Below are 27,210 nucleotides of genomic sequence, written 5' to 3'. Positions count from 1 at the left end.
CAAGCCTGGAACCCCACTGGGGTATGTTGTATGCCTATTTATTTGTTATTATTAAAAAATAAAAAGAAAAGGCAAAAACTTAAACATAGCAAGAACAGCAGTTTCATGGCCAAAAGGATTAAAATGGTCATAATCCAGTTTTTGTTTCCTTAATCTTTTAACTCTGTCTCATCACAATGCCGGGAAGAACAGTGATCTGTGTAAACAGCCGCGGCACCTTCAGAACTGGGGTCACCAAACTTGGCTCTGGGCCAGATCCACTTGTGACCTGCTTCCCCAAGCACAGGCTGATGGTGACGCAGCCTCACTCCGGCCTTCAGGTATTACCAGTGGCTATGCTGGTACCACAGCACTAAAGCTGAGTGCATTAGCAAAGCCTGAAATACTATCTCCTCTTTACCAAAAGTTCACCAACTATTCTAATCTAAGCAGAACTTGGGAAATGAAATTTAAAGTAAATGAATCTGTAAATAAAATATTTTGGTCTTTCAAATACTATTATCTTTGACCTTAAGCTTGCGGATATTAGAGTAAAAGCTTTAGGAGACTGAATGGTGTTTTCCACAGGAAATGCCCCGATGTTCCTTTCTTGGGTAACTATGGCTCTGGGCATGAAAGAAACTCGCAGCAGCAACTGAAGATAAAGCAGAAGCAACTCTGCCTTGACACCAAGGCCATAGATCCTAAGTCTAGTTAGAACTACAAGGGTTCGTTCAGAGAGAAATGCCCTACACAGAGCAGTACTTTCCACCCGGAAGAGTCTACTAGTCCATGTAGAGATGAGGTCAACATCTCTGGAGAACTTCTCTTAAAGCTCAGCTCTGTCCATTATCCACCAAACCAAGAGATGGACCCATGGCCATTGAAACATCATCAAAAAGGCCAATGCCACTTACTTTGTACATTACATTTCCTTCCTCCATCAGCTTCTGTAAAAGTATAATCAAAATATCAGGCTTGGAGGTGGCCATCGCCCAAGCAGCATTTCCTGCAAAATAAACACATGTTCAGAGGCGGGGACTAGGGCGTTCAGTTCTTCTGTGACCCTAACACAAATCAAGGTTACAAAGCAGTGACCTTGGCTATGGGGCCACTACTCCTGCACCTTCACAGGCTTCTGGGGAGTAACAGGGAGTAGGATCTGTAAGCAGGTTTCCCTTCCGACCTGCCTTCTGCTGAAGTGGGCATGAGAAGAGGAACTGTATCCTGGACAAAGAGCTATCACCCATGGAAACAGCACAGGCAAACACAGGAGTCAGAGCAGCCTTGACCCATTGCTCCAACCTCATGGGGACGAGGAGAACAAGCGATTAAGCAAGGCACCTGAATATTCAACTGTGCTTTGATGTTGTTCATGGGCTGCTGACCCATGAAGGCATGTGTATCATGCCTCCTCACACAGTGCTCAGTCAAATTTCACACAGAGGACCTCCCGTGCATGCTCCAGGCTGTCTAGCTCTCGGCCCTGACTGACATCTCTCCCAGCCTGAGGCAAGGCACCAGTCTTCCTAATCCTCTTCTGAACTTGATACCAGAAGTACATGCATGGATGCGAGGCAGCCCAGGGTCAAGCTATCTCTGCAGTGGGCTGTGGCCTTAGGGAAGCCTATGATGGTGCCAGCGCTGCCTCCGTCCCCCAGTGCTGTGACGGTGCCAGCGCTACTTACTTATAGGGAAGGTGGGTAGCAGAGAAGTGAAACAATAAACTGTTGCTCCCCAGTACCATCAAACAACAAAACAATGTGAAACTGCTTGAAGCAGCTTCTCCTTCGGTGAACAGCTTCACACTCTCAGAAAACAGCCTCACCTTCACCAGAGTCCCCTCCCCAGAAATGCTGTGTGCCACAGGCCTGGCAGATGGAGCCAGATGTTTCTGTGGCTCCTTCTCACACATGCTGACTGGTGTGAAACATCCCCACAGCCATGCAGGAAAGGATTCTCTCTACTCGGTTCTCTCCACTGAGCGGAAACCCCCTCGCCTCGTCTGCAGTGAACCTCATGCATGTTCCCGAATGGAAGCTGGGGGAAGGTGACCCAGCGTGGAGGAACTAGCAGAGGGTTCTCCAACCCGCTATGAGCTTCCTACAATAGCTCCCGTGACCATCCACGTGGAGCACTCCTAACCCCAGAATCTAGTCCAACTGCACCCTGAGGCGGCTCCCCTCAAAATTAGCTCTGCACCCAAATAATACCATAAGCTAAGGGAGCATTTTAGCTATGATATAGAGGGGTCTTCGAGAGGGGAACGCCCTTTAGCTGCTTCTGAACTTGGGAGTAGGCAAGTCCTTCAAGCACAGACACATGCTAAAAATCTCTCCTTGTTCACCGGAGGTGTTCACTGACCTAATTTAGCTCCTTTCCTCAGCAGTGTCACCACGACAGATGTGTTCCGACAGCCGATGGCTCTGTCCAAGGGACGCATCCCACTGTGGTCCACGTGCTCGATCACAGCTCCCTTCTCCACCAGGTACAGCACCTGCAGCGGGCGGGTGGGGGGTGGGGTGGGGGAGTGGGTGTGAGCTCTGGGGCCACTGCTCTCAGCTCATCGGAGTGGAGGAAGCAGAGTTTACTTGCCTCCAGGACTCCTTGAGCGGAAAGACGCTGACAGAAAACAGAAGGGGAGCCACAGTCACACCTGCTCTCAGTGCTTCTGGAATCATCAGCAAGAAGAAAAGGCAGGATGGGCTTCCAGGCAGCTCGTGTGCATGCACACACACACACACACACACACACACACGCACCCCATTATCCTCTCTCTCTTGCCCCACAACACAGGCCAAAGAGAGCTGACCCAGTCACCCTTTCATTTTCTGTAATTTAGGAAGCAGAACTGTGGGAGGCGTGAGCAACGCGTCCACACTCAGACCCATCGAGAGGCTAGTAAACTGCAACAATGCGCAACTTCGCATTGCCTAACTTTGCATTAGGGCCAAGAACATCCCACTTAAATGTTTGGGAGAGAGACCTTACAGTTGTAACTACAAAAATGGCATGTTTGAGACCATGGTAAAGAGATTGATTTGATATGATACAGTAGCTATCACTTGGACTAAACAAAGAACAATAGGAAAATCCACTCAGGCACTCAGATTACTCTACTGACTAGAAGAGAAGCAGTAGCCAATTTAGATTTGCACAGGGATCTCACAGATAGATCCGATCAGTTCATGAACCATGCACAATGGTCACAGAGGGAGTAATACCCAAAATACATAAAGAACTACATGTTAGCCACAAAGACAATACTCAATTTAAAAAGGGACAAAAAATTGAAGAGACACACATTCCTCCAAAGATGGAATGAAAGTGGTTAACAAGAAAAGGATAAGATGCACTAATCACCATGGAAAACACACCAGAACCACAATGAAACATAGCTTCATAATGCTGTCACAAAAACAAGAAAAAACAGATGTCACTGGAGATTTGGATAAACCAGAACCCTTGCACACTGCTGGAAACAATGTAAAATGGGCATAGTATCACCACAGTGAACTGGTAATCCCTCTTCCACATAAATACCCCAAGGAATACAAACAGATCTCAGAGACCCTTCTCCAAGAGACATTTGATGCACAGGCTACACTGCAGCTTTGTAGCTCTTCACAAAGGCCAGAAGGTCAAAGTCATCCAAGTGTCAACTGACCCAGGAACTGCTAAAAAACATGGTATATAACACACATTTTTTTGGGGGGGGATGGGTGCTCAGGGCTTCCTCCTGGCTCTGTGCTCATGGATCACTCCTAGGGGCTTAGGAGCCATATGAGATGCCAGGGATAAAAGCTAGGGCAAGGTAAATGCCCTATCCACTATATTAAATAACATACAAGTATTATTATTCCGCTTCCATTGAAAGGAGAGTCTCTTGCCCGCACACCTGGCTGTCTTCCCTGGGACCCCTCGGAGGGGATGGGCTCCAGCTTCCCTCCCCACCCCAAGTAGAGCTCCCGGCAGCCAAAAACCACTGGAACCTAGCTACAGCCACACTCGAGGCCCCTTTCCACATGTTCAGACAGGCCTTATGCATGAAGGTACCGGCAGAGGAACCCAGGTGTGTGTAATACCATCAACGGCCAACATCCAGAGAAAGACTTAAAAGCAAGCTCCCAGAAGATATCCTGTAGCCTACTTCTCCCTCTGGGAGAAACTGGCAATCTTCTGAGAGTTTCCTGCCCATGTGGGACAGCCTTGCAAGCTTCCCATGGTGTATCCATATGCTAAATCCAGTAGCAAGCTGGATCTCATTCCCCTGGCCCAGAAAGAGCCCCCAGTGTGACATCGTTGGGAGGGCCGAGTTGAGATAGACTTCTAAGATCTCAGGGAAAGGACAAAATGAGAGGTTACTGAGCCCGCCCGAGAAATCGTGATCGTGATCCATTGAAAGGTAGGAAATCTTACTACATGCTACATCACAAACTTTTAAGAGTAGGCTAAATGAAATCAGTTGTGAAAGACCAGAATTTGTATGCCTGCTCTTATATGACATATCCTGAGTGACAATAAAGTAGAATGGTGGTAGGCAGGGGCTGGGGAACAGGAATGAGCATTCGCTAAATGGGCACGAAGTTTCCATTTTATGAGATTAAAACATCTTGACATTGGCTGCCAAACACGTGCCATGTGCTTAATACTATCAAGCTCATCACTTAAGACTGATGGAGATGGGATGTTTTAGGTGTTTTATATCACCATTTAAAAGAATGACCCTAGAATACTAACTCCTTCACTCTTTCCTAATGCTGATAAGTTAGAGGACTTGGTAAAGTCGTGTGTGACAAAAATAAAAATTGTGGATGTATGCGGCTTAAAGGGTGTCTATGAAACACACGGTAACTACTGTTCACAATGCTTTTCATATAAACATCTCTGCCTTTTAAAATCTTTGAAATCCAGATGGCTGGGCCAAGACAACAACCGTGCCCAGGTCCACAGCAACATAATCCATGTCCCTCGAGTGACCCTACATTAGACATATTTATTCGAGAGTGGTATCTCTCAAGTGTTGGAATATTTCCCCTTTTCCAGCTGCCTTCTGGAGTTTTGTCACAGAAACCTTTTGTCACAGAAACCTAGCTGATCTTTGACCCGCAGATCTAAGGTGCTAGCCAGGCTTGATTTGACTTTGTAGATTCCAGGCTCTGGCCCAGCTTAGTCTTTGGGATGTAAATTCGAGTGCTTTCAGCCCAAAGAAGGCTTTGGTTTTGTTTTTGTATCTTCTTTGGGGGGGGGGGCCTAGATTAAGGGCCTGCAGATAGGAGAGAATTATGTTGCCTCAATGTTCTTCCTGTAAGAACTTTTGGTGCTTTTGGTGACGTCAATGTATTGCGCCCTTTGGAAGGGCCATGATCAATAAAAGGGGTTCGGAGAGAAGGTGAGGGGTGGAAAGTGTATAGAGGTGGAAAGTGTATAGAGGCGGAAAGTGTATAGAGGACGGAGAGTGTATAGAGGGAAGACTGGAATAAACTGCAAGTGAGACCAACCATCATGGCTCCGTTCCTTCCTTCGCCTGCCATATCATCGCCATCAACCTCCCCGGGGTGGGGGAAGTGGCCGGAGGCTACCGAACTCGGGTGGCGGGAGAGACAGCTGCTGCCCTAGGCCCTGTGCCTGGCTCGGTGCGGTGAGGCGTCCCTTCCCTCGCCCGCGCCCTTTCTTTTTATTTTTATACACTCAAGGCACTGAGTGTTCGTTCCCCCAGCTTGAGGGGGCCTGGGATGTGGGGCCTGACACAGCTGTGGTTTCCACACAGCTTCCATCGGGACTGCCCCTTCTTGCCTCAGTTAGATTGGCCACTTGTACCCATGCATATTCTGGATTTCCCAGACAATGCCACATCTCTTTAAAAACAAGCCAGCTTCATTACTTGATTAGCCATTCCTTATAAATAAATATATGGATTCAAACCTGATTTAAAATTACACAGAATTACATAGAAATTCAATTCAGTGAATTACTAGCAAAAATTACATATGCATGTGAATACACATATTCATGTATATGTTGGCAATCATGTGTATTTAAGCTTTAAAGAGTCTTTAAAGTCTACCACACTTCTGGATAGATCACATGCCTCAAAATTAGCATAAAATAATGACTTGCTGGCCTTGTGGCTGAGAACAAGTGCAGAAAAAAAAGAAGTCGCCATGAGACATGCATGCGGGCACAGGCCACTCACACACCACAGAGGTTCATCTCCTGCGCACTGTGCAGCCCGTGCCCCTGGTGTGTGAGCCTCTAGTACCTACCGTCTCCGCGTCACCGTAGAAGGCTGCCAGGTCCAGGGGAGTGCGGCCATTCTTGTCTGTCTGGTCAATTTCTGCACCTTCTTCAACTAGAAACTGGACCACTGTCCGGTGACCCTTCAGGCAAGCCCAGCTCAACGCTGACAGACCCTCTTTGTCCAGGGAAGAAAGGCCGGCACCTGGAAGAAAAGTCCATTCACACTGAACAGGAGGCCTGCAGGCGGACACCCACCCGCCAAGGCCAGAACCATGCAGTGGTGGCCAGGCTGTGGTCAGGGAAACTGGCAACAGGGCTGTGACAGCAAAGCCGACTTGCAGGACGTCACTGTGGGAGCTGAGGACTGGAGAGAGGGGGCTCCACTGCTTGGTCTCTCTGCTTTTGTTCAAATTTGACAATTTCCACAAGAAAAGACATTTTTAAATTTGTACTGAATAGATCCACCAAAGCTCTTTTCTTGGTCCTTCCACAGGAAAGCCACACAGGGCAGGGACAGACGGTCTGATACCTTTTGAAAGGAGAAATTTCACGGTGCTCAAGTGGCCTTCACAAGCAGCCACCATGAGGGGTGTCCGGCCCTGCTTGTCACTGAGATTCACGTCACAGCCGCGCTCCAACAGCAACTGGACTATCTGAAAGGGATACATGGGATCAGTCTTCCTGCTGCCTGTGACTCGCACCCCCCTACATCCAGGCAGCTCTCCTCCTTCCCCAGTAGACAAGGACATCCTTCTTCCAACGCCGCCACCCTCACCCCAACCCACACACATACAGAGCTGTGTTTCACAGGTGGAGCCTGTGAAATCCATTACATTCCTTTGAGAAAAATTGTCTTCCAAGATAGTCTTTTGGACATGTCCCATCCACTGCCTTACTTACGAAGCCGGCACATACCCAGCAGACACCCGAATTTGGAGGGGGAAGAATGCTCATCGTAAGTTACTGAACCACAGTGGGACTAGGGCAACTAAAGAGGCGAAGGAAAGCAGGTGAATGTGGGCAGGCTGGGACCTGGCACTGAGCTGCATCTTTGTAGAAGTATGGGGCGGGGAGGTGGGTACGGGCAAAATGTCACTCAGCACAGCCATAAGTGATCCGATTTCCTAAGACTTGGGGCTTCTATCTCAGTGATTCAATAAAATTTTAAAAAAAAAAAGACTTGGGGCTTGGTGGACAGCCTGGCCCACTGAGCAGCATGCAGTGTTCATCAAGGACTCCTGGAGATTTGCAGCCTATTAACCACATGCTGAGGTCATTACGATTGGGGAGCAGAAGCAGAAATGAAATGCAGTGTCCTCATCCCCCACCTGTTCTCCAGGGCCGGCCGCCACAGCAGTGACTGGCTTATCTCCCTTGCTTTCTCATACCTGGAACCTAAGAACCAAAGCTTTGGCAACTACTGTGTTCTTTCTTTCTCCTTCCTCAAAAAAACACCTGCTGCCCTTTGTGTGAGACTGCTATAGTCTGGGGAGGCTGGAGCGATGCACAGCAGTTGGGCATCCGCCTTTCTCTTGGCCTACCTGAGTTCGATTCCTCTGCCCCTCTCGGAGACCCCGGGAAGCTACCGAGAGTATTGAGCCTGCGCAACAGAGCCTGGCAAGCTACCCATGAGTATTGGATATGTCAAAAACAGTAACAATAAGTCTCTCAATGAGAGACGTTACTGGTGCCCGCTCGAACAAATCGATGAGCAACGGGATGACAGTGGTAGTCTGGGGACAACTGATGGGTCTGAGCTCTCCCTGAGGGCCCGACATTGGTTGGCTCCTCTCTGTCAGTTACACTAAGGTGACGGAAACAAGGTGTCCCCGTCCTCCCCAACCATTCAGGGAAGGTTCTCTCAGGAGACAGTTTGGAGACACTTGTTCTGAGCAAATAGACTCCCTGTCAGAGTGCTCCTCTGCTTCCCTCACAGTGAGTGTGCCTGAACAGAGAGAGCAGGATCTAGCTCTGCCAGGCCCGGTCTCATTGTCTAGCCTGTACCTGTGGGTCCTGCATCCCACTTCGAGTCATCTTCCCGTCAACAAAACCCCTCTCCCTATCCAGCTGTTTCTGTGCTGGCTCGACACCCTTGAAACTCTACAAACTTGGGAGAGGCCAAAGGCAAGGATACCGCAGAGGAGCCTGCGGGGACGGAAAGAAGGAAAGCCAAGATCCCTTCAGGGGCACTCATGCTACTGCACTCTGATTCCAGGTGGTGAGCCTGGCTCAGAAAGTCCTCCTGGGGGGGCAGGGCCAGTCTGTCCGTGTGCCCGTGTGTCTCCTGGCGCCGGGCACGGCAGCAGGTCCATCACCGTTGCTTGTGGAGGAAGGAACAAATGACTGAAACTCAGCTCAAGGATTCCTCGAGTGAAAGGCAACAACCTGGCCCCGCTCTGGAGAGGAGCTGGCCTGGCTCAGGGGGCCTGGGCAGAGGGAGGGTGTTTCCTTCTCCAAAGAGCACAGCAGAACCTCCCTGCTTCCACTGCGTGCTGGCCGATGGGTGACACTCCCAGCACCACAGGCTGAATTAGACTCTGAGGTCTCACTCATCAGGCTCACCTACTCCACACATCCCCTCCCAGTCCCGGGAAGCAGCTGCTCACAGCCTACGAGGCTGGCTGCGCCAGGCCCCTGGAGCCTAGCTTGTCGTTATGGAGCCAAGAACTCCTGGGACACAGAATTGACTCCGGAGAGTGGCCTGTGGGCCGAGGGTGGACACCACAACAGTCCACTCTGCCCGCATTCGCTCTCTCAAACGCATTCAGAGGTATGCACCTACCTGCCAATGGCCCTGGCGCGCTGCACAGAACAGAGGTGGGACCCCTCTGCGGTTGGTCCGGGACACGGAGGCTCCCCGCTCCAGCAGCAGCTCGCACACCGCCAGCTTCCCTCGTCCTGCGGCCGCAGTCAGGGCTAAAAGGGAGGCACAGGGGAGAGAGGGTTAGCGGTGGCTCTGACGGAGGTGCAAACCACCGACCGGCCTCACTCAGATCCGAAGCCACCCGCTCTCAGCAATTCCTGCACTACGGCTCTTAGGGGCACACTGTTCTGAGAAACCTGTTCTTACTCTTTAATAACAAACAATAGAAGCATCTATTAGCATGTGGTGCTAAAAGGTGTCCAGGTGAGAGGAAGGAGTCTAGAACTCCTCCCCAGGTGGGTTCTGACTGGGTCCTGTGACAGATTTGACCGACAGCACCTGGGAGAAATGACACAGCATCACTGTCAGGGCCAGCTCCCGAGACAGGCAGCTTTCTCAGAAGCCATTCTGGAAGCCGAGATGCCAGGCTGCAAGGAGAAACTCAACAGGCGGAGACCCCCAGGGGAAGAACCCAGCGGTGAAAGTCTGAGATGAGCCGTTACCAGATGGCCAGTGACAGCTTTCCAGCCATGCGTATGTGCCATCCTGGAAGTGATCTCCAGAGAGGGTCATCCATACCAGCTGAGGCTGTGTGGGCAGGGGAGTCAGACTGCAGACGGAGAGGGCAAGGATTTTATAACTTTACGGTGGGCATTGTTTGTTCTCGTGTCACAGCTGGCGCTGGTGCTTAGGTGCTCAGAGTGCACTCAGAGTCTCTGCTCAGTGTCCCAGCCTGGTGGTAATCAGGCGATCAGGCAGTGCAGGTTTTGAACCTGGGTCCCCTCTATGCAAAGTATGTGTTCGTTCCACTGAGAAACTCTCTGGCCCTTATTGTTTTTAACATGTTGATGCCAGTGTGGATCACTGGTGGCTCACACTTGGCTGTAGCTTAATGCAACTTGCAGCTTTGGTGTCAACATGTTAAAGTAAGATGTAACCAAAATATAGTGCAATACACATAGAAATCAGTAGTCTAGTCCGGTCAGTCAATTCTGATCAATAAGAGCTAATTTATTACTGGTCAGTGAGGAAAACATGACATCATTGCTACCTTTTATGAAATTCTGAATCTCTATAACAAGATCTGGGAACAAGAATGTCAAAGCACAAAAGGAGGCTCAGACAGCAGCAGCCTTGAGTGCTGGGGTAAATGCTGTGTGGTTCAAGTTATCGTTATAACAATATAACGTTATTTCCATGCCATCAAGGAAGAGCCCCTGAGCCAGCTGTCATCATTACAGACAAGTTCCTGATCATGGTGTGTCACCTTCTCCTTTCTGACCTTCATCTGGTGGGTGGGGGAGGAGGGTCCTGCTTCGTCCCCTCTTGAAAGCCCCAATCTCTATCTCAAAAAGATCATTTCCACTTGGACGTGAGCAGTCACTTCTTTCCTATATATTTTACTTGGTATTTCCCCTTCTTTTCTCCTTGTCACTATTGTGGCAATGACAAGGGTGGCACGCAGACTTGGTTGTGGTGCTGGGACTCTGGAATGTGGTGGCATGTATGGTGAGCTTTCTCTTTTTCTGGGGCCTCCCCCTAGGGAGCTCAAAAACAAACAAAAATGCTGCGTGATTGTGGGAGTGGAGGTGCTAGGTGGGCCAGAGATAGAAAGGGAAAGAGAAGAGAGGGCAATTTTTCCTGATTCCTCACACTAGCTCCATCCCAATAGGTTGGGACTATTATTATCTTTGCATTTTTGGGTCACGCGCTGCTGAGTCCTGGCTTGCTCCCTGTAGGCTCCCAATGGAACCCGGAGCCTCACACATGCAAGGCGAGTGCTCTACCACTGGGCCAAATCCCCAGAGTCAGGCCCTGATTCTTCATGGTGTGGAGTGGCTAATGCCCCTGCTCTGGCATGCAGGACACCACCCAGAGGAAGGGACACAGCAGGCTTCAGGGACAAGAAAGGGCCAGGAGGACAAGTTCTTCCACAGAGAAGCAAACTACATGGGGTGCAGACAGCTCAGGCGGGGCTGCACAGACACCCACAACTGGCACTGAGAAGACACAGGAGTGTGACACCAGGGTCTGATTCCTAGTACCAGCCCACAACTACTTAAAAAACAAAACCCTCTCTAATCTGCAAATCTGTAGTTTCCAGAAGAAATCCCGTGTTGCTCCAGATCAGGTGGTCAAACATGTCCGTTATGAACATGGGGAAAGTACAGAATCAGTTCTTCACCAAAGAAAGGGAAATGAACCAAGAGAATGCTAGTGCTCTGTGGGTAGGAGGGCAGACCAGGCCTGCTGCAGAAATCTGGAGACACACTGCGGCCAGCCGTGTGCCTGGACAAGCCTGGGAGCACAGGGGAGGCCCTAGAATAGCCCTGGACTGGACGCCATCTAAAGCTGAGTGCACCAAGACATCATGACAAGAGAACACACACAGCAGCGGCCAAGAAAACCTTGGGTTGGTCTCCCAATTGGAGAACCAAAACACAAAGGCAGAAGCATTGGGTGTCTCTGTGTAGAACTGGGAACAAGTTTCATAGCAGCCCTGATGCACTTGGGGGCTGCTGTCCTCAGCCTAGAGACCAGGAGCCGAGCACCACGACCTGCAGCTCTGCACACGCACCACCACATCCTCAGTCTTCCTGAGCCCCTCAGGACAGAGGAAGAACCTAGTCCAACTTCCAGGTCAGCTTGCCCAGGGTTTACCTCCCAGGAGCCCATGCACAAGAAAGGAGAGAGAACCTGGCACCTGGGCCCATCTCCTGGTGACAAAGAGCAGTGCCTTCAAGGAACCAGTCCTGTCCCCGAGGATGCTATACAGTGCAGCAGAGAGAGACCCCTGCATGGGCTCTGCTCTCATTCCAGGGCCTCCTGCGTGGGGGAGTGTGGAGGGTGGAGGCACTGCGAGCTCCAGACTGTCCTAATGCTGAAGCTGAAGAGGAGAGCAGGGGAAGGAAGGCCTCTATGTCTGGCCCTTGTCTCCCAGGCAGGAAAGGTGAGACCAGAGTGGCATGGCATGCTGCAGTCTTAACACTTGACCTCTATCGGCCCTTCTAAGAGTTTTATTCAACTCTAAGAATCACATACCAAGAGTTGCAATCTGGATTACTGAATTTCTCAAGACAGAACAACCAGGAACTGGAGAGATACTACAGTGGGCAATGCGCTTGCCTTGCACATGGCCAACTTGGTTTCCATATGCAGCACCACATATGGTCCCCTGAGAACAGAGCCAGGAGTAAGCCGAGAGCTCCACCCCCCACCCCCAAGGAGACCATACAATGAGAAGAAAACACAGATTATTTATAAAGGGGGCTGAACAGCTGTGGCTGCCATTCCTATCTGAGCTACACGGACAGACTCACATTGCTGGGCTTTCATTGAAACCTGCAAACTATTTCTAGCAGGACAATATTTATATCAATTATAGAGGGTGATGTATTTGTGGTGGAAGTTAGTCTTCCCATGGTCACAGGCTGCAAAACCAGGGACCAAGGCAATCCTGCCAGTACCACCAAAGTCTACAGTGATGAGTCTATAATGGTCCATGCTGCCCTGCACATGCCTATCACTTTGGGCCTGTGCTTATGATTTTTGTGTCTGTTTTTGCCATGGTAGTTTGTTAATTCCTTAATATTCGTGGGCCATGGAGTATTTGCCTATGTGATCCCCACAGGATCTCTATACAACCTCATGGGGGCTTCGCAAGATGGGAGGTCTGGGCACCAACCGTGCTCCTGTTCTGGGATCCCTCTCCCGAGGGTCCTGTGACATGACCCATGGGATGAGTAAGCAGGTCCACATGTATGCGGAGCAGCATGGCAAAGAAAGCACGCAGGGCCCTTCACTTGAGGAACTGAGGCAGCTGATCCACCGGAACATCCATCCTTGTTAATGGTAAACAAGTGTGCCTGCATGATACATGGGGCCTCTGAGTCAGGATGTCTGCGGCAGCTGCCACCGAACTGCTGTAGCAGCAGCTCATCGGAAGTGACAGCTCAGCACTAAAAATAGGGCTGCGTGTTGCACAGAGGCGCCAGAGAGGCCAGGGGCAGCCGAGGAGTGGACAAGAGCGCCACCCAGGCTCTTCCCTTCCTTGCTGTGCATCTGGTGACTGACCTGGTGCAGAAGAGGCGGAGACTATTTGCACAGGCCTGACAGGCCCCCATCTGCAGGCAGGCCTGAAGAAGGTCTCACTCCCAGCCCCGGGGCCGGCCAACATCAGCACCCATCACCCCTCTTTCCTTTGCTCACTCAGGGTGGTTATTTTTGGCCCCTTCACTCAGGACCCCAGAGGCAAGAGTGCATCTCAAGTTTCTGAGGCCAGAGGATTTAAGGATACCATATTCGGAAACAAGAGAGACTAAAGTGCAGTCAACCACATGCTTAAACAAACAAACTCAAGACACAGCTCTGCTGAGGAATTCCAAGTATTCGGCTGAGAGGCCAACCTCTGAGCTGACCATCAGCCCCTAATGGGGGTCAATGAACTCTGTCTGGCCAGGAAAAAAAAAGGGGGGGTGAGGGGATCAAGACTGAAGAGAGTGTGCTGGGCAGGAGGGGGCAAGGCCTTGTCTTCCAGCCAAGGTAAGTCGAACTGGAGGAAGAAGGCTTGGCGTGAAATCGAGACTGAAAAGCAAAGTGAACACAGCACTTCTTTAAGATTCACATCGCACGCAATTTCTTTTACTTGCAAAATCAATGATGCAAAAAAACCCCAAAGATGGCAGTTTTGTAATTAAAATCCCATGAAAGCACATTTTTTTCTCCCAGGATTCTGAACACATTTATCTCTGCAATTTATCCTGGCTGTAGAGCACACACAGATTTGTCACAGCCAATGTTCATTTTCAGAAAATCAACTGGCACCAACACTGAACCTACTGAAAACCGCATCAAGAGTTTTTTCGTTTGTTTGTTTGTTTGTTTGTTTCCTTTTTCAGTGGCTTGGACCTGTGAGATAGGTCAGAGGGCTGGAGGGCTGCCTGGATGCAAAGGCCTCAGGTTCCATTCTTGGTGCCATATGGTTCACCCAACAGCACCAGAATGAGTACTTCTGGGAGTGGCCCCTGAGCGCCCTGAACTTGGGAGACATTCCCACTCACTCCCCAAGAGACTTCTGCAAATATCATTTATGTATTAACATTCCCAGGGCAACAATTTTATTTCTAAAAACTTCTAGGAACAAAGCCATGACAGGAATGGGGCATGAGGGCATGGTAGGGCTGATCTGTCACTCACATGGGGACATGGGGGAAAGGGCGCTCGAGGCTGTGATGATGGACTCCTGTCCCGTCACTGGCTTCTATGCCCATTTTAGAGACATAGTGAGGGTAACAAGGTAACACACATACAGGTGACTCTCCCAAACAACCACTTTTTTTTTGTTTTTTGGGTCACACCCAGTGATGCACAGGGGTTACTCAGGAATTATCCCTGGTAGTGCTCAGGGGACCATATGGGATGTTGGGAATCGAACCCGGATCGGCCATGTGCAAGGCAAACGCCCTACCCGCTGTGCTATTATTCCAGCCTCCGACACCCACATTTTTTACATACTCAGTAAAACCTACTTTACAGACTAGTGTCCTCAGCTACCCGCTAAAGAGTCATTAACCGACTGACCTGGGCTGTCACACTGAGGGCTTCAGAGAAGGGGGAACAATTAGTTTTGACTGAATGAGAGTAGCACCCTTCCTCCCAACACCAAAGCCAGACAAGACCCTTCCTCCAACTTCTAGGAATGGGGTGACTGTTTACAAAAGCCGGATCTCACAGCCCTGCTTTGTCAGGCATTTCCTGCCCTCCCCAAGGAAGGGGAGGGCTTCCCTCAGACAGAAGAACAAACTTCCTGCCAGCTCCAAATTCTTACCCACAAATATGGGGCCACTCATTTGATCTAATCCTCAACAATGTAAAGAGTAAACACACACACACACACACACACACACACACACACACACACACACACACACACACACACACAACAAAGGTCATTGTGCTGGAGAGCACCAAGAAACCTCCTGCTTCGCCACCCCAGGTGCCCTTAGGATCAGAAAGGTGAGCAGTGCTGAGCACCAAAGAACACCTTCTGGATTGCTTTGCCCCTCCATGACTGGCTCCATGCATGCAAGTCTCCTGGAAGTACTGCAGACGTGGGGGCTAGTAAAGGGGCCTGTGCTATGAGGCAATAGGCAGAAACCGAAGGTCCCACAGTGAAGACACTACCCCTGCATATCAGCCAACACTTAAGGAGTTAGAAGAGGCTAAAACAAGGCAAGAGCTGCAGCTAGGGTACCAGGACGCTATGGACGTGCATGTACAAACATGCTGTGATCCTGTGTATGGACCCCAAGCTGCCAAGGAATTCACCACAGGAACATAATGTGCCACTGCCACTGGACAGGCCTTCACCTGCCACCCAAAGCCTTTTCCATCCATTCTATCTGTAAAGCAACTGCAAAGTCACGGGCAGATTCGACTGCTTAGACATGCACTGTGATAGCTGATCAGGGCCAAACACACAGCACACGTCAATAATCTATTACAATAAACATTAACAATTTACCACAACTCTGGCCTTCTAACATCTGTCAAACACACACATCTGTGTGTAGAATACTATGGATGAATTATTTACTCTTGACAAGTATTCTTTGTGGATGACTCAGGTGAAGGAACTGAGTCACAGTGGAGAAATCATCTGCCCCAGTGAGGAGGTGATGGGTGTCAGAGTTAGGAGTTTGACCTTGAATTTGGCTGACTGACCCCAAAGTCCAAGGTCCTGGCAGCCCTGAACAATATCCTGGCATTTGTAAAGTGCTTCCACATGATCACCCAGGCACTTCAAACTTACTTAACATGCATAGCTTTAATGAAGCAAGCACCATTCACCCCAGTTTGACAGATGAGGAAAAGAAGGCCCAAGAAGTTGAAAAACTTGTTTCAGTGGGAGGCAGACAGAAGAGTCAGAATCTGAGTTCTCAAATCCTACGCTGCTTCCTCTGAGTTTCCTGAAAAATATCTAACTAGAGTCAGGGAGATGCTCACAGTCCTGCACCTCTTCTTGCCAGTGGGAGCCCCAGTTCCACCCCCAGTACCATACAGTCATCTGATCTTGCCTGGAGTGACCCCTTTGAACCAGTGGGTATGACTCCCAAACAAACACAAATAGACTTTTAAAAATCTAACTAATCAGACTGTGAATGCTGTTTTAGAACAACAGTACCGGAAATAACTTTCTTTTCCTAAAGATCTGTCATACTTTCTGCCATGGACAATAATAATCCATGATGATTTTTTTCATCAACCCTGCTCACCAGTATTCTGAAGCTCAGGAAGTAGCCAGTCAAGACCTTAATGCTCAAGTACTTTCTTATTTTTATATGTGTTCTTGCAGATAAGCTTCAATTCCTTTGAGAAATACACTATAAATAACACAAATTTAATTTAAAAACAATTTCCTAAAACATGGACAATATAAATCTTATTTCATATAGACTTTGTTCTAAAAATTCATCAGAAGATCACAGCTCTGAACAGCTGTCATTTCTAAAGTGTGTGCAAAATGCTCCCAGTTCTGACAGATCTTTGTACCCACCCAGTTATTTTAAGCATGCACAGGCGCTGTTTTGGGCCTCTCTCAGAGGGCTGAGCATGTGCTGAGGTGGACATGGTTCAATGCAGTAGTTCACATATGGACAGTGTGAAAAGTGGGGTCTTTTCACAAAAGTATTCTAAGTAATGCCATGTCCACTATCACAATAGGCAGAAAAAGTATATTGTTTTCTTAAGAATACAAGAGAATCAAGGCATGATTCCTCTGTGTGAGTGAACCACAGATGAACACGTAGTCCTTACAGCAGTGATGAATTCTAAGAACAAGTACCAATGTTTGTAGGTGAACAGGCTCTTAGTCACCAGCACTCGGGCAAGTACAACTCTTTATGCCAAAAACAGGAGTCTGTCTGTTTCTTAGATTAATATAGGAAGGAACCTGTCAGAGCACTGTGGACTCTACAACCTGCAAAATGGACAAGAGGGGCCGGAGAGATAGCACAGCAGGTAGGGTGCTTGCTTTACATGTAAGGGATCTGGGTTTGATCCTTCGCACCACCCATGGCAACCTCTCAGGCCCCTCCAGGAACGATCCCTCAAAGTAGAGCCAGGAGTAAGCCCTGAGCACTGCCAAGTATGGCGCTAAACCAAACCTGAACAAACAAGAAGAAGGTGGTAAGCAGAGTTCAGGTCAAGTTTCCAGTTTATCTGTACCCAAGCTGTATTTGGTAGGTTTTCAACATGCTCCCCACGCCTTCTCCCTCGCCCATCTCAAAGCACAGGGCATGGGTCACAGGGCTGATCTCCGATTTTCCTCTCGAGAGCAGTGGTTTTCGGAACACCCACATCTACAGGTGAACCTCAGGGATCTGTGAGAACAGGAGGGACATAGGTGGGACCAGTCCAGTCCCTGTAGCTCTTTGCGCTCCCAAATCCACCTCTGTTGTCTGGGTGACTTCATATCCATCCCCCTCTTCCCAGAGCCCAGGCTGCCCTCCTGGGTCCTACAAAGCCCTGGGTCCTGGAGTAGCACCCTCTCTCTCCTCTGCTCCCCTCCTCTCTCAGTGCCTTGGGGCACTTTCATACTTTTACCTCTGTTTCAACAGGAAGAAACCTGGATTTCCACTCACCTTACAGCACTTTCTTAAAAACAAACACTGGCAGAGGAAGGAATGACTTGACAAGAATGTTTCAACAACAGTTTTGTTGATAGTTCTGGTGAAATGCTTTGGATTTCTGAACGGAGTATCTCAGGTGCCCGATAGCTCTCCACTTAGCTCTTCTCATCAGGTCACATTTAGCAAATTCCTTCTCACACACATTCTCCACATGCCCTAACAAGATGGACAAACGCATTTCCTTCTAGTCTCAGACTGCAATTCTGCCCTGAGATTTACATGTGAGTGCCAAACTCAAGTATAAAATTTGCTTTAAATTATTACCAAAGAATGGCCTTCTTTTCTCCAAAACCCCTAAGGTAAAATTTGAATGAACAAAGGATCATTTTTAACCCAACAATAAGGCATCCTGTTCCCTAGGGCACGTGGCTTGGGTGTGACAGCTCAGCTGTCCCCAGCCTGCATCCATCTGCAGCTGGCCAATCTCCCCTGCAGGAGGACAGGAATAGTCACAGGGCTCAGGACAGAAACAGCTTCATGGAGGCAAGAGAGAAGCTTTGAAAATATCAAGGAGGAAATCTAACGCCCTGCCCAGCTTCACAGCCTGGTGAGGAAAGACAATGGTGTGAGGACCCCCTTTCCCAAGACCAGTCTCTAAGGGCCTTCACCCCAGCTGACAAGCTGCAGAGCTCCGAAAGAAGGTCTAGATCCTATTCTGGGTTCGCTCCGAAGTTAGACCTGTCATTGGCATACACACAAAGCTCAACTGCTTCTACGCACCATGCAGAGAGGCAAGCCATCTAAAGAAATAAACTTCTGGACTCAGAGCCAGGGAAATCCCTTCTTAGGCAAATCAAGTGCATAGAACAGCCTGGGCAACAAAACCATAAAATTCACCATGACTCAACTTTCTTAGAAAATATTTCACGATCACAATCACGAAATCCCGTTAATCATCAATTTCTCGAGCGGGCTCAGTAACCTCTCCATTCGTCCTTTCCCTGAGATCTTAGGACTCGGCCCTCCCAGTGATGTCGCACTGGAGGCTCTTTCAGGGTCAGGGGAATGGGATCCAGCTGGTTACTGGGTTCAGCATATGAATACACCATGAGAAGCTTGCAAGGCTGTCCCTTGTGGGCAGGAAACTCTCAGAAGATTGCCAGTTTCTCCCAGAGGGAGAAGAAGGCTACAAGATATCTCGAGGCTGCAAAGCTCGATTTCAAGTCTCTGGATGTTGGCCATTGATGGGATTACACACACCTGGGTTCCTCTGCCGGCACCCTCATGCGTGAGGCCTGTCCAAACGTGTGGAGAGGGGCCTCGAGCATGGCTGTAGCTAGGCCACTGGGAGCTCTGCTTGGGGTGGGGTGGGAAGCTGGAGCCCATCCCCTCCGAGGGGCCCCCCCGGGGAAGATGGCCAGGCATGTGGGCAAGAGACTCTGCAAATATTTTCAAAATATTTGGAAAATATTTATGAACTACAATATTTAACCCACTAAACTAGCAAGAGAGCAAGGAAAATGAAAACAGCAAGAGAACAGCATTAAGTACTTCTAACCAATGGCTAAGCCTGAGGGCACCCCAGGAGATGGTGGGGGAAGAGGCAGTCGTTGGGTGGGGGAACCCAGCCCGAGTTGCAGATGGGCCAGCCTTAAGGCAGTGAGAAGGGTCGGCATCTGGGTTGATTGACCACCCAAGATGAGCAAGAAGGCACCGCCCATGGGCAGGGGAGGGCAGACAGGGTAGAAAACTGGGAGGGAGAAGCAGGGACACAAAGATGGGACAGCAGGGTCACTCTGTCCTGCTTGCTATATGTATACCAGGTCTGGTTGCTTAGATTGTGTTTTCAAAGGCCCCAACTGGACCCTTAGCAAACACGTGCCACACAGGTTATTTGGGGAAAAGTCTCAAAGGCTGCAGGGAATCCAGCCAGGACCAAAGCTATGAAGCAATCAAGGAAAGCAGAAGACTTTCCTTGTGAGTACCTAGGCCCCTTACCTCTTCTCCTCTAACAATAACCATAGTTGTTGCAACAAAGCAAATGCCACTTATACTAAAATCACTAAAATCTTGTCAACAGTTAGCACCAGACCAGACCTGTAACTACCAGGCTGGAGAGCACAGAGGGAAAGTAATACCACCATCACAGAAAATTCTATGGGCAAAAGGCGGAACATAACACACAGGAACATTTCTATTCTCACACAGCCCACACTTTGGGGAAAGCAGGCTCTTAGCAAATAAACAGCACCGACACCAAATCTTACAGAAGGTAAGTTCCACGGGGGGAACTGCACCAGGACCCACAGAGGTCAGGAGTAGGCTTTGCTCACAAAGCAGGCCTATGTGCACATAAAATATCAAATGCTGGCCTGGAGAGAGAATAGATAGGCTGAGTGCAGGCTCTGCATACAAGAAGGCTGGTGTCAATGCCAGAATTGCCTAGTCCTGGAGCAACACTGAGAACAATGCCTAGGTGTGGCCATAGGACCCCAAAGTAAAAGCACAAGAAAACTTTAAAGAGTGAATGCTGCAATAGAAAGGCCTCTATTCCCTCTTAAAAAAAAAAAAAGTTAAACCCAAGAGTAGTAGAGATAAGGACCAGGAGGTCTGCCCCACAGAGCTTGGAAACTGACCTCACATGCTGGGGGAAAAGCAGCTGAGATAGAGAAGGGAACACCAAGAAGAGGATGTTAGGAGGACCCATTTGGGTTGAAAGATGAATGCCAAAAGTAGACTACAGACCGAACATGAAGGTCACTCAATACCTCTATTGCAAACTAAAACACCCAAAAGGAGAGAGAACCAAAGGGAATGTCCTGCCGTAGAAGTGGGGTGGGGTGGTGGGAAGTGGTAGGAGGGATACTGGGAACATTGGTGGAGGAGAATGGGCACTGGTGGAGGGATGGGTAAATGATCACTGTATCACTGTATGACTGAAATACAAACACAAAAGTTTGTAACTGTACCTCACAGTGATTCACTAATGAAAAATTTTTTTAAAAAAGAAAATAAAAAAGTTAAAAGTGGGGCCAGAGAGACAGCACAGGGTTTAAATCATTTGGCTCACATGTGCCCAAGCCCATTTCAACCCCTGGAACCACATTTGGTCAGCTGAGCACTGCCATGAGTGACCCCTGAACACTGAGCCAGAAGCTAAACCCTGAGTATAGTCAGGTTTGGCCCAAATACCTCCCCTCCCCGCTGCCAAAACAAAGTGAGAGACATTCTGCGAGCCAGAGAGGCCCATCACAGGGCCCCAGGTTCAACTCCCAAAACCAATTATGGCCTTCCCTGGTGCTGCTGGGAAGGCTGTCCCTTCTCTCCCATCCCCCCCCCCCCCCCCCCCCCCGTGAAAAGAACAGGCTAGAAAGAGGAACAGTGCTGATCACAAGCACAGAGGTTCATCATCTCAGCAGGGATGGTTGCCATCACTCTGACACTGGCACAGGAACTCAGTGAAACCAGATTTTAAGGAAGCCTCATGGGCTTCCTGGACAGGACACGGCACAGCATCTGCTCTGCCTCGTCACACTGCAGGCTGCCTGAACTCTGAGACTCACCAGGTCTGAATGTCATGGAGCAAAGGCCTGGGCAACCTTGAGGGCGGAGGGCTGAGTAGACACACATGAGCAGCCCCCTCCTCAGTGGCTCCCAGAACCCCCTGCTTCCCTAGAGCAGCCTGACAAGTGCTAAAGGGTACCAGAAATGGTTTCTAAAGGGTCAGTCTCTCAACATCCAACAGATACAAGAAGCACCTGGTCCCAGACTCAGATGCACAGATGAGAGAGAAAGCCTCAGTTTCCCCTTGCCAGTGAGAGAGAATGTCAGTTTTCTTTCTCCAGGTGTTCCATCTCTCCCCTATTAACCTGACACACATTCCATGTCCAAAGTTCTGTCTCAGCATTCCTGGGGTTTTCCAGGATCATAAAACTGCCCTGGAGCCTAAGCTGACAGGGAAACTAAGATAACGGGCAATACTAGAGTTGAGATTGAGGGGAAACTAAGACAATGGGCAATTATGCCTGGTGAGGTTTAGACCAGCTAGACATCCCTGTGATTTTCTGGCATCTTCTGTAAATACTGACAACCGATAAGGAATGCAAGGAGCCTCTAAAAGAGCACACACAAAACTCCCTTTTAACTTAGTCCTATACTAAGTTGCTCCTCACCTGGGGAGCTGCTTCTTTTCTCCTCTACTTTCCAATAAACTTTTCTACTTTCTAACTCTTGAGTCTGAGAACCTGGGAATTGCGATCGAACACAGAGACCCGTCACCACTTCTGTCTCATCTGCATCATTTGGGGACTTGTCCAGGATCACATTCGCAGCAGAAGAGCAGTAAGTGTTGCCAGACTCGAGATCTCTTTGACCTGTTTCTTTGTTTTCGCCTAGTCCTAGAGCCCCACCAAAAAAACGAGCATTCACCCACCAAGTGGAAGGTGACTAGCATCGCGTGGCCTTTCCTTAAGAGACGTGAAAGGTCTGTCCGGCTTCCCTTCTCTGTGATCCCCACTTTCCCCTGGAGAGTGGAATGTCGCAGTTTAGGGAGTTGGTACTTTTCTGGTAACCCTAAAGGGCCGCCTCTGCTCTTGCTTCTGTCTCTGCAGCCCGAGAAGAGCGAGTTCTAACCACAGTATAAGCAGCTTGCCAAGGCCTCGCCTGGACAGAGAGAAGTGACGCTCTCCCAAAGTGACAGGCTAGTCTGCCCACTCCAAAAAGCAGTGTGCTTACTGTGATGACACAAGGTTATCATTTTAGGTCAAAGTTCATATACTTTCTGGTCTCCACCCTCCACCCCCACCCCACTCCTGCACCAACTCACCCCCTTCTTGTGATGACCTTTACTGATTCTGCAAAATTCCCAGGGCACAGGACTGTGCCTCTTTCCCATTGTCCCCGAGGGGGACAGAGTGATGCAGGGAGTCCCAGACACAAAAGTGCCTGCCCCTTGCTAGCAGTGACTTGCACTTCCAATCATCCAAAATCATGGAGACCACACAAGAAAGCTACTCTGGCATTGCAAAGGTCTCCCCTGGCAGGGAAGCAGAGAAGAACTTCCTTGCATAAATCTAACACCCCCAACTTCTGCAGTGTGGTTGCCAGAGAAGGCATGGCTGGTAGCTATGTTAGAAATGGTGTAACTGTAGGAAAACAAGTCCTCCAAAGACAGGTAGGTGAGCCAAAAACTGACAACCCAGGCCCAGCTTGGTAACCCATCAGCTGGTATACAGTACAGCTGAGCTCTTTGTAGCCAGCCCTACACTGAGAGCCTGGCATAGAGTGATACAAGAGTAGGGGAGAGAGGAATAATGAGGCAATTGTGTATACAGAGCTTCCAGCAGTTCCATCATCTTCCCACACCCTGCTAAATAAGCTCCTTTCCAAAGAGTTTAAGGCACAAAGCACCATTGACCACACCCTGGAATGAGGACCAACAAAGCCAGGAAGCAAAACAATTGCTTGTTGGGGAGGAGGGGGTGTGTCCCTGGCAAGTGAAATAGAGCATAGGGGAGCACAGCCCACACTGGCTTGCGGCTGGTGCAACAAGGCCTCAAGCTGACCTGAGACCGCACTATCAGCAGTGGGGGTGGGGGTAGGGAAATGTGAACCCCAGCACACAAACCTACAGTTCAGACAATATAGAACACATCTGTGCAAAGCCTGCTATTGCAGATGCCCTCTCGTGTGAAACTTTGGAAAAATTTCTGAATTTCTGATGACCACTGTCCTATAAAGTAGGAGATTCTGATGCAGTAACATTGGCGGTCATTTCTGAAGGAACCTAGAAAGTACCCAAAGGGATGACAGTTGTTTTTTTCTTTTTTTGGACATATAAGTGAGGCAGCAGCCTCAAAGTTTGGGAAACAGTGGATCACTTCTTCCTGGTTTAAAATTTAAAGTCTCTCAAACTCCTAACCCATGCAGAGGAAAGGTATGAACTGCTTCTTGATTCTTGTCTCCTTAGCTACGGACCCAGCAGACTCTCAAGGGAACAGATGATGAGATTCAGATTTGGTCATAGGAGACCAAAGTGAGTACTCATCAGTGCCCTCACACATAGCCCTTCTCTTCTTTCACAGGGAAAAAGCAAAGAAAAAGCAATGCCACTTTTGATACCAGAGACTTGATCCCACCTTTGTAATGGGTATCTATACAAGGAGGCCTTCAGACAGTTCCTCTGGGTGACTTTCTTGAAATACTCTAGGGTATCTGTTAAAAAAAATATAGTCCTGGGTTCACCTCAGACCGAACTGTGATACTGGAATTCATAATAAAAAACACTGGCCTGTAGCCCAGTTTCTGGCACAGAAAGTCCAGATCCCCAGAGTTTTTCAAGTGTGACAAAGGCATCTTCAGTTATGCTGATAAGGGGTTTTTGGGGGAACCACTTAAGGAAGTCCTAGTGGCCAAGAGATCTACCATGTGATGAGAGGGTGAGATTTCCCTCCATGGAGAAAAGCTTCTGTGTACTATGACTTAACTGCCAGTGGTCAACGTGAGTTAATGAGTCATTCTCATATTCTCATATACTGATGTTTCCTTAAAAACCCAAAGAACTCTGGTCTGGAAAGTTTTCACAGTGACGAGCGATGACACTTGTATGGGCCACTCTGCTGAACACTAGGCACTCCTTCGTCCAAGACCTGGCCTTTTGATCTAAGTGATGATATTCTTTAACAGTCTTTGCAATAAAATGACAATTTAATAAGTAAATAAATTCTCCGGGCTCTGTGATCAGTTTAGCAAACTGAGACTTCAGAGAAGGATATGGAAGCCACTGATTTGTAGCCAGCTGGTCAGCCATTCAAATGACCTGGACTGGAACTGGCATCTGAATTGTCAGGTGGCACCTCTAATCCCTGGAATTCGACATGCTCCCCAGGTAGACAGTGTTAGTGTCAGGACTGGGCTGAGATGAAGGACCCCCGCTGGTGTCTGAATGACTGCTGAGTGACGAATGTGGAGGTAACCCCTCACCTCCCCCTTCTCAACGGGCACTGGGCACACACCCCAGAGAGGAAGGGACTAGAATTCAGAGAATTCAGACTGGCTATGATTGGGCAAGACAGCCTTATCTTTACCAAGCTCCTACAAAGCAGATATCAACTTGCAACTTCATGTAAAAGCAAGATAACTTGGTTCACCTGACTAAATAAGGCAGTGAAAAGCCTAAGCAGAACAGAGTTTGGAAAAGCATATTAAACATTTGGTCACATGTATTAAAAAAATCATGAAGTCTTAAATTCCAACCCTCTCCCCTTTTTAGGGGTGATTCTGGGTCACATACTTGGTGGTAATCAGGGCTTATTCCTGCCTCTAGCTCAAAGATCACCACTGGCAGTGCGCAAGGCGACCAGGTTGGTGCCAGGGATAAACCGAACAGTCTGCCACATGCAAGGTAAACCCTTTACCTGTTTTCTGTTTTCTCTGGTCCCTGAACTCTTATATCTCAATACCAGTCAATTAAAAATGTCAAAGCAGCATTATCTCCTATAATCAAGTCATCAACCAGTAACCAACTCAGATATTCCCAAACGCACATTCATTTATCCTCTTAGTCTTGCACACTCCAATTAAATGCACACATTCTGTGCCAGTAAAATGGGCTGTAGCCTGCACACAGTGTCTTGGTCTCTTGGCCTGGTCCTGGTCTTATACAAACATGAAGGCCATCCAGAATTTTCCTTGCTGAGCACCTCTGATTTGGGGAAACACGGGGCTTAAGTCCCTGCTTCAACAAGACCAGGTGGGCCCAATGCGGGAGAGGCTGGCGAAACCATCATTACCAGCCCTCAGCTATTTCTAGCTGACAATCCTCAGCCATGCAGGAACTGTGAGTCCAACTCAAAATGATTTCGATTTTATTTGCTTCTGGAAAAAGTTTTACTACTCATTTGGGAAATTTAAAAAGCTCTCAACTTCGGACGCTTCATGACAAAATGACAATTGGAGTACATGCATCCCAAGTTATTCTTAAGACAATTAGGCCAAAATGTGGGTGAGAACATCAAGGAAGCAGCCCAGACTACAAGCAGCGGAACCATAATTACCTGTCTCTCCCCACAGCGTGTCGGTGCCATTGACGTCTATTTCATGTTCCTTTTCCAGTCCCAGCAAACACTGGACCACCTGTCAGAAGTGGCAAGGTGATTTAATGAGTTCCCATAGCCATATGTGCTTATTATATCCATGTATCAAAGGAGAGAGGGTGTTGTTTTTTAACCATGATTATCTCATGCTGCACAAGGAGAGAAAATATAATGAAAACCATTTTCAAGCATAATTCATATGCTATTCACACTTTCACTTTGAGATTTTTTTTTTTTTTTTCAAAAATCCTGGTGCTTTTCAGCAACACTGTTCAGGATTACTAGGTACTCGGAATTCTAATGAATTCCAACATGACCCAAATATGCCAGCCTAGTCAACAAAGGACATGGGGATCAGACAGAGTGCAGCTTTTGCAGAAAGCACCAGAAGAGGGTGAATCCATTTTTTCACAGGGAAGGAAGATAGGATGTTGCATGTATCTTTCTTTTAATAAAATAAATGGATAGTACTGTCCAGAGGACTTTTCAACTGGTAGCATTCTCCGTGCATCTGAATATTCTCTGTCCAGATGAGATCGGTCATGCTTAGGTGATATGGGATCCATAGGGATCATCTTCCAATGGAGTCTGGGTCAAGGCCAGGAAAGAAGTGCCGGCCGCTAGGGAAAGGGCAGCAGATCTGCCCTGAGCCAGCTCAGGGGTTTGCCCTCAGTAGGAGATGGAACAGGAGAGCAGGAGAAGGCCATATTTCAACCTACTGACCCAGACCCTTTGTTGTAGAATGAGCAAGCAACCTGCAGAGAGGTCCACATCCCAGTGCCAAAAACCCGTGATGGACCTTTTATGGCAAGAGGGAATTTGCAGCTGTGATTACAAATTTTAAATGTGCACATTTTATTTGCCCTGGAAAAAGTCGAGATGACTGAGGTGTGTGTCAGATACTATCATAAGTGCTCTCAAATGAGGGCCAAGCAGAGCCAGGGTGAAGGAAGGAGAAGAGAGACTGCAACAGTGCTCACATGCTGGGTCCTTAAGTTTGACACAGCAACTCCCACCAACTTCACCTGGGCAGGGGGTTCAGGAAAAGGGAACCACATTCATGATGATTTTCAAACTCTGGACACACTCAGGCATGGGGAACAGTTTAAAACCATTTACATCTTCAGGTATGTATATTTAACACACTATGTAACTGTGTACAGGAAATTAAAAATAAGTATGTATAGTTTTATATTCAAGTAGCACTGTAGCACTGTTGTCCCATTGTTCATCAGTTACTCGAATGGACACCAGTAATGTCTCCATTGTGAGACTTGTTGTTACTGTTTTTGGCATATCGAATACGCCATGGGTAGCTTGCCATGCTCTGCTGTGTGGGCGGGATACTCTCCGTAGCTTGCTGGGCTCTCCAAGAGGGACGGGGCACAACCCTGGTTGGCTGTGT

The 27,210-nt window shown here is 48.6% G+C and overlaps 1 protein-coding gene across 4 annotated transcripts in view; it reads right to left on the bottom strand.

Annotated features, from left to right (window-relative positions):
• The window catches only part of TANC1 (tetratricopeptide repeat, ankyrin repeat and coiled-coil containing 1), a 246,711-nt gene that overhangs the window by 5,295 nt on the left and 214,206 nt on the right, over positions 1-27,210 (bottom strand). For all 4 annotated transcript variants that reach the window (XM_055120531.1, XM_055120528.1, XM_055120530.1 and 1 more), the window contains 6 exons: positions 25,767-25,845; positions 9,002-9,135; positions 6,749-6,872; positions 6,246-6,421; positions 2,344-2,476; positions 897-988 (listed from right to left, as the gene is read on the bottom strand). In XM_055120531.1, coding sequence (XP_054976506.1) covers positions 897-988; positions 2,344-2,476; positions 6,246-6,421; positions 6,749-6,872; positions 9,002-9,135; positions 25,767-25,845 — 738 coding nt within the window. The remainder of the gene's footprint in view (positions 1-896; positions 989-2,343; positions 2,477-6,245; positions 6,422-6,748; positions 6,873-9,001; positions 9,136-25,766; positions 25,846-27,210) is intronic.

The sequence above is a fragment of the Sorex araneus genome, chromosome X (assembly GCF_027595985.1).
Source record: "Sorex araneus isolate mSorAra2 chromosome X, mSorAra2.pri, whole genome shotgun sequence".
Classification (NCBI taxonomy): domain Eukaryota; kingdom Metazoa; phylum Chordata; class Mammalia; order Eulipotyphla; family Soricidae; genus Sorex; species Sorex araneus.
The sequence above is the reverse complement of the archived record's forward strand: the minus strand, read 5'-3'. Positions and strand labels throughout refer to the sequence as shown.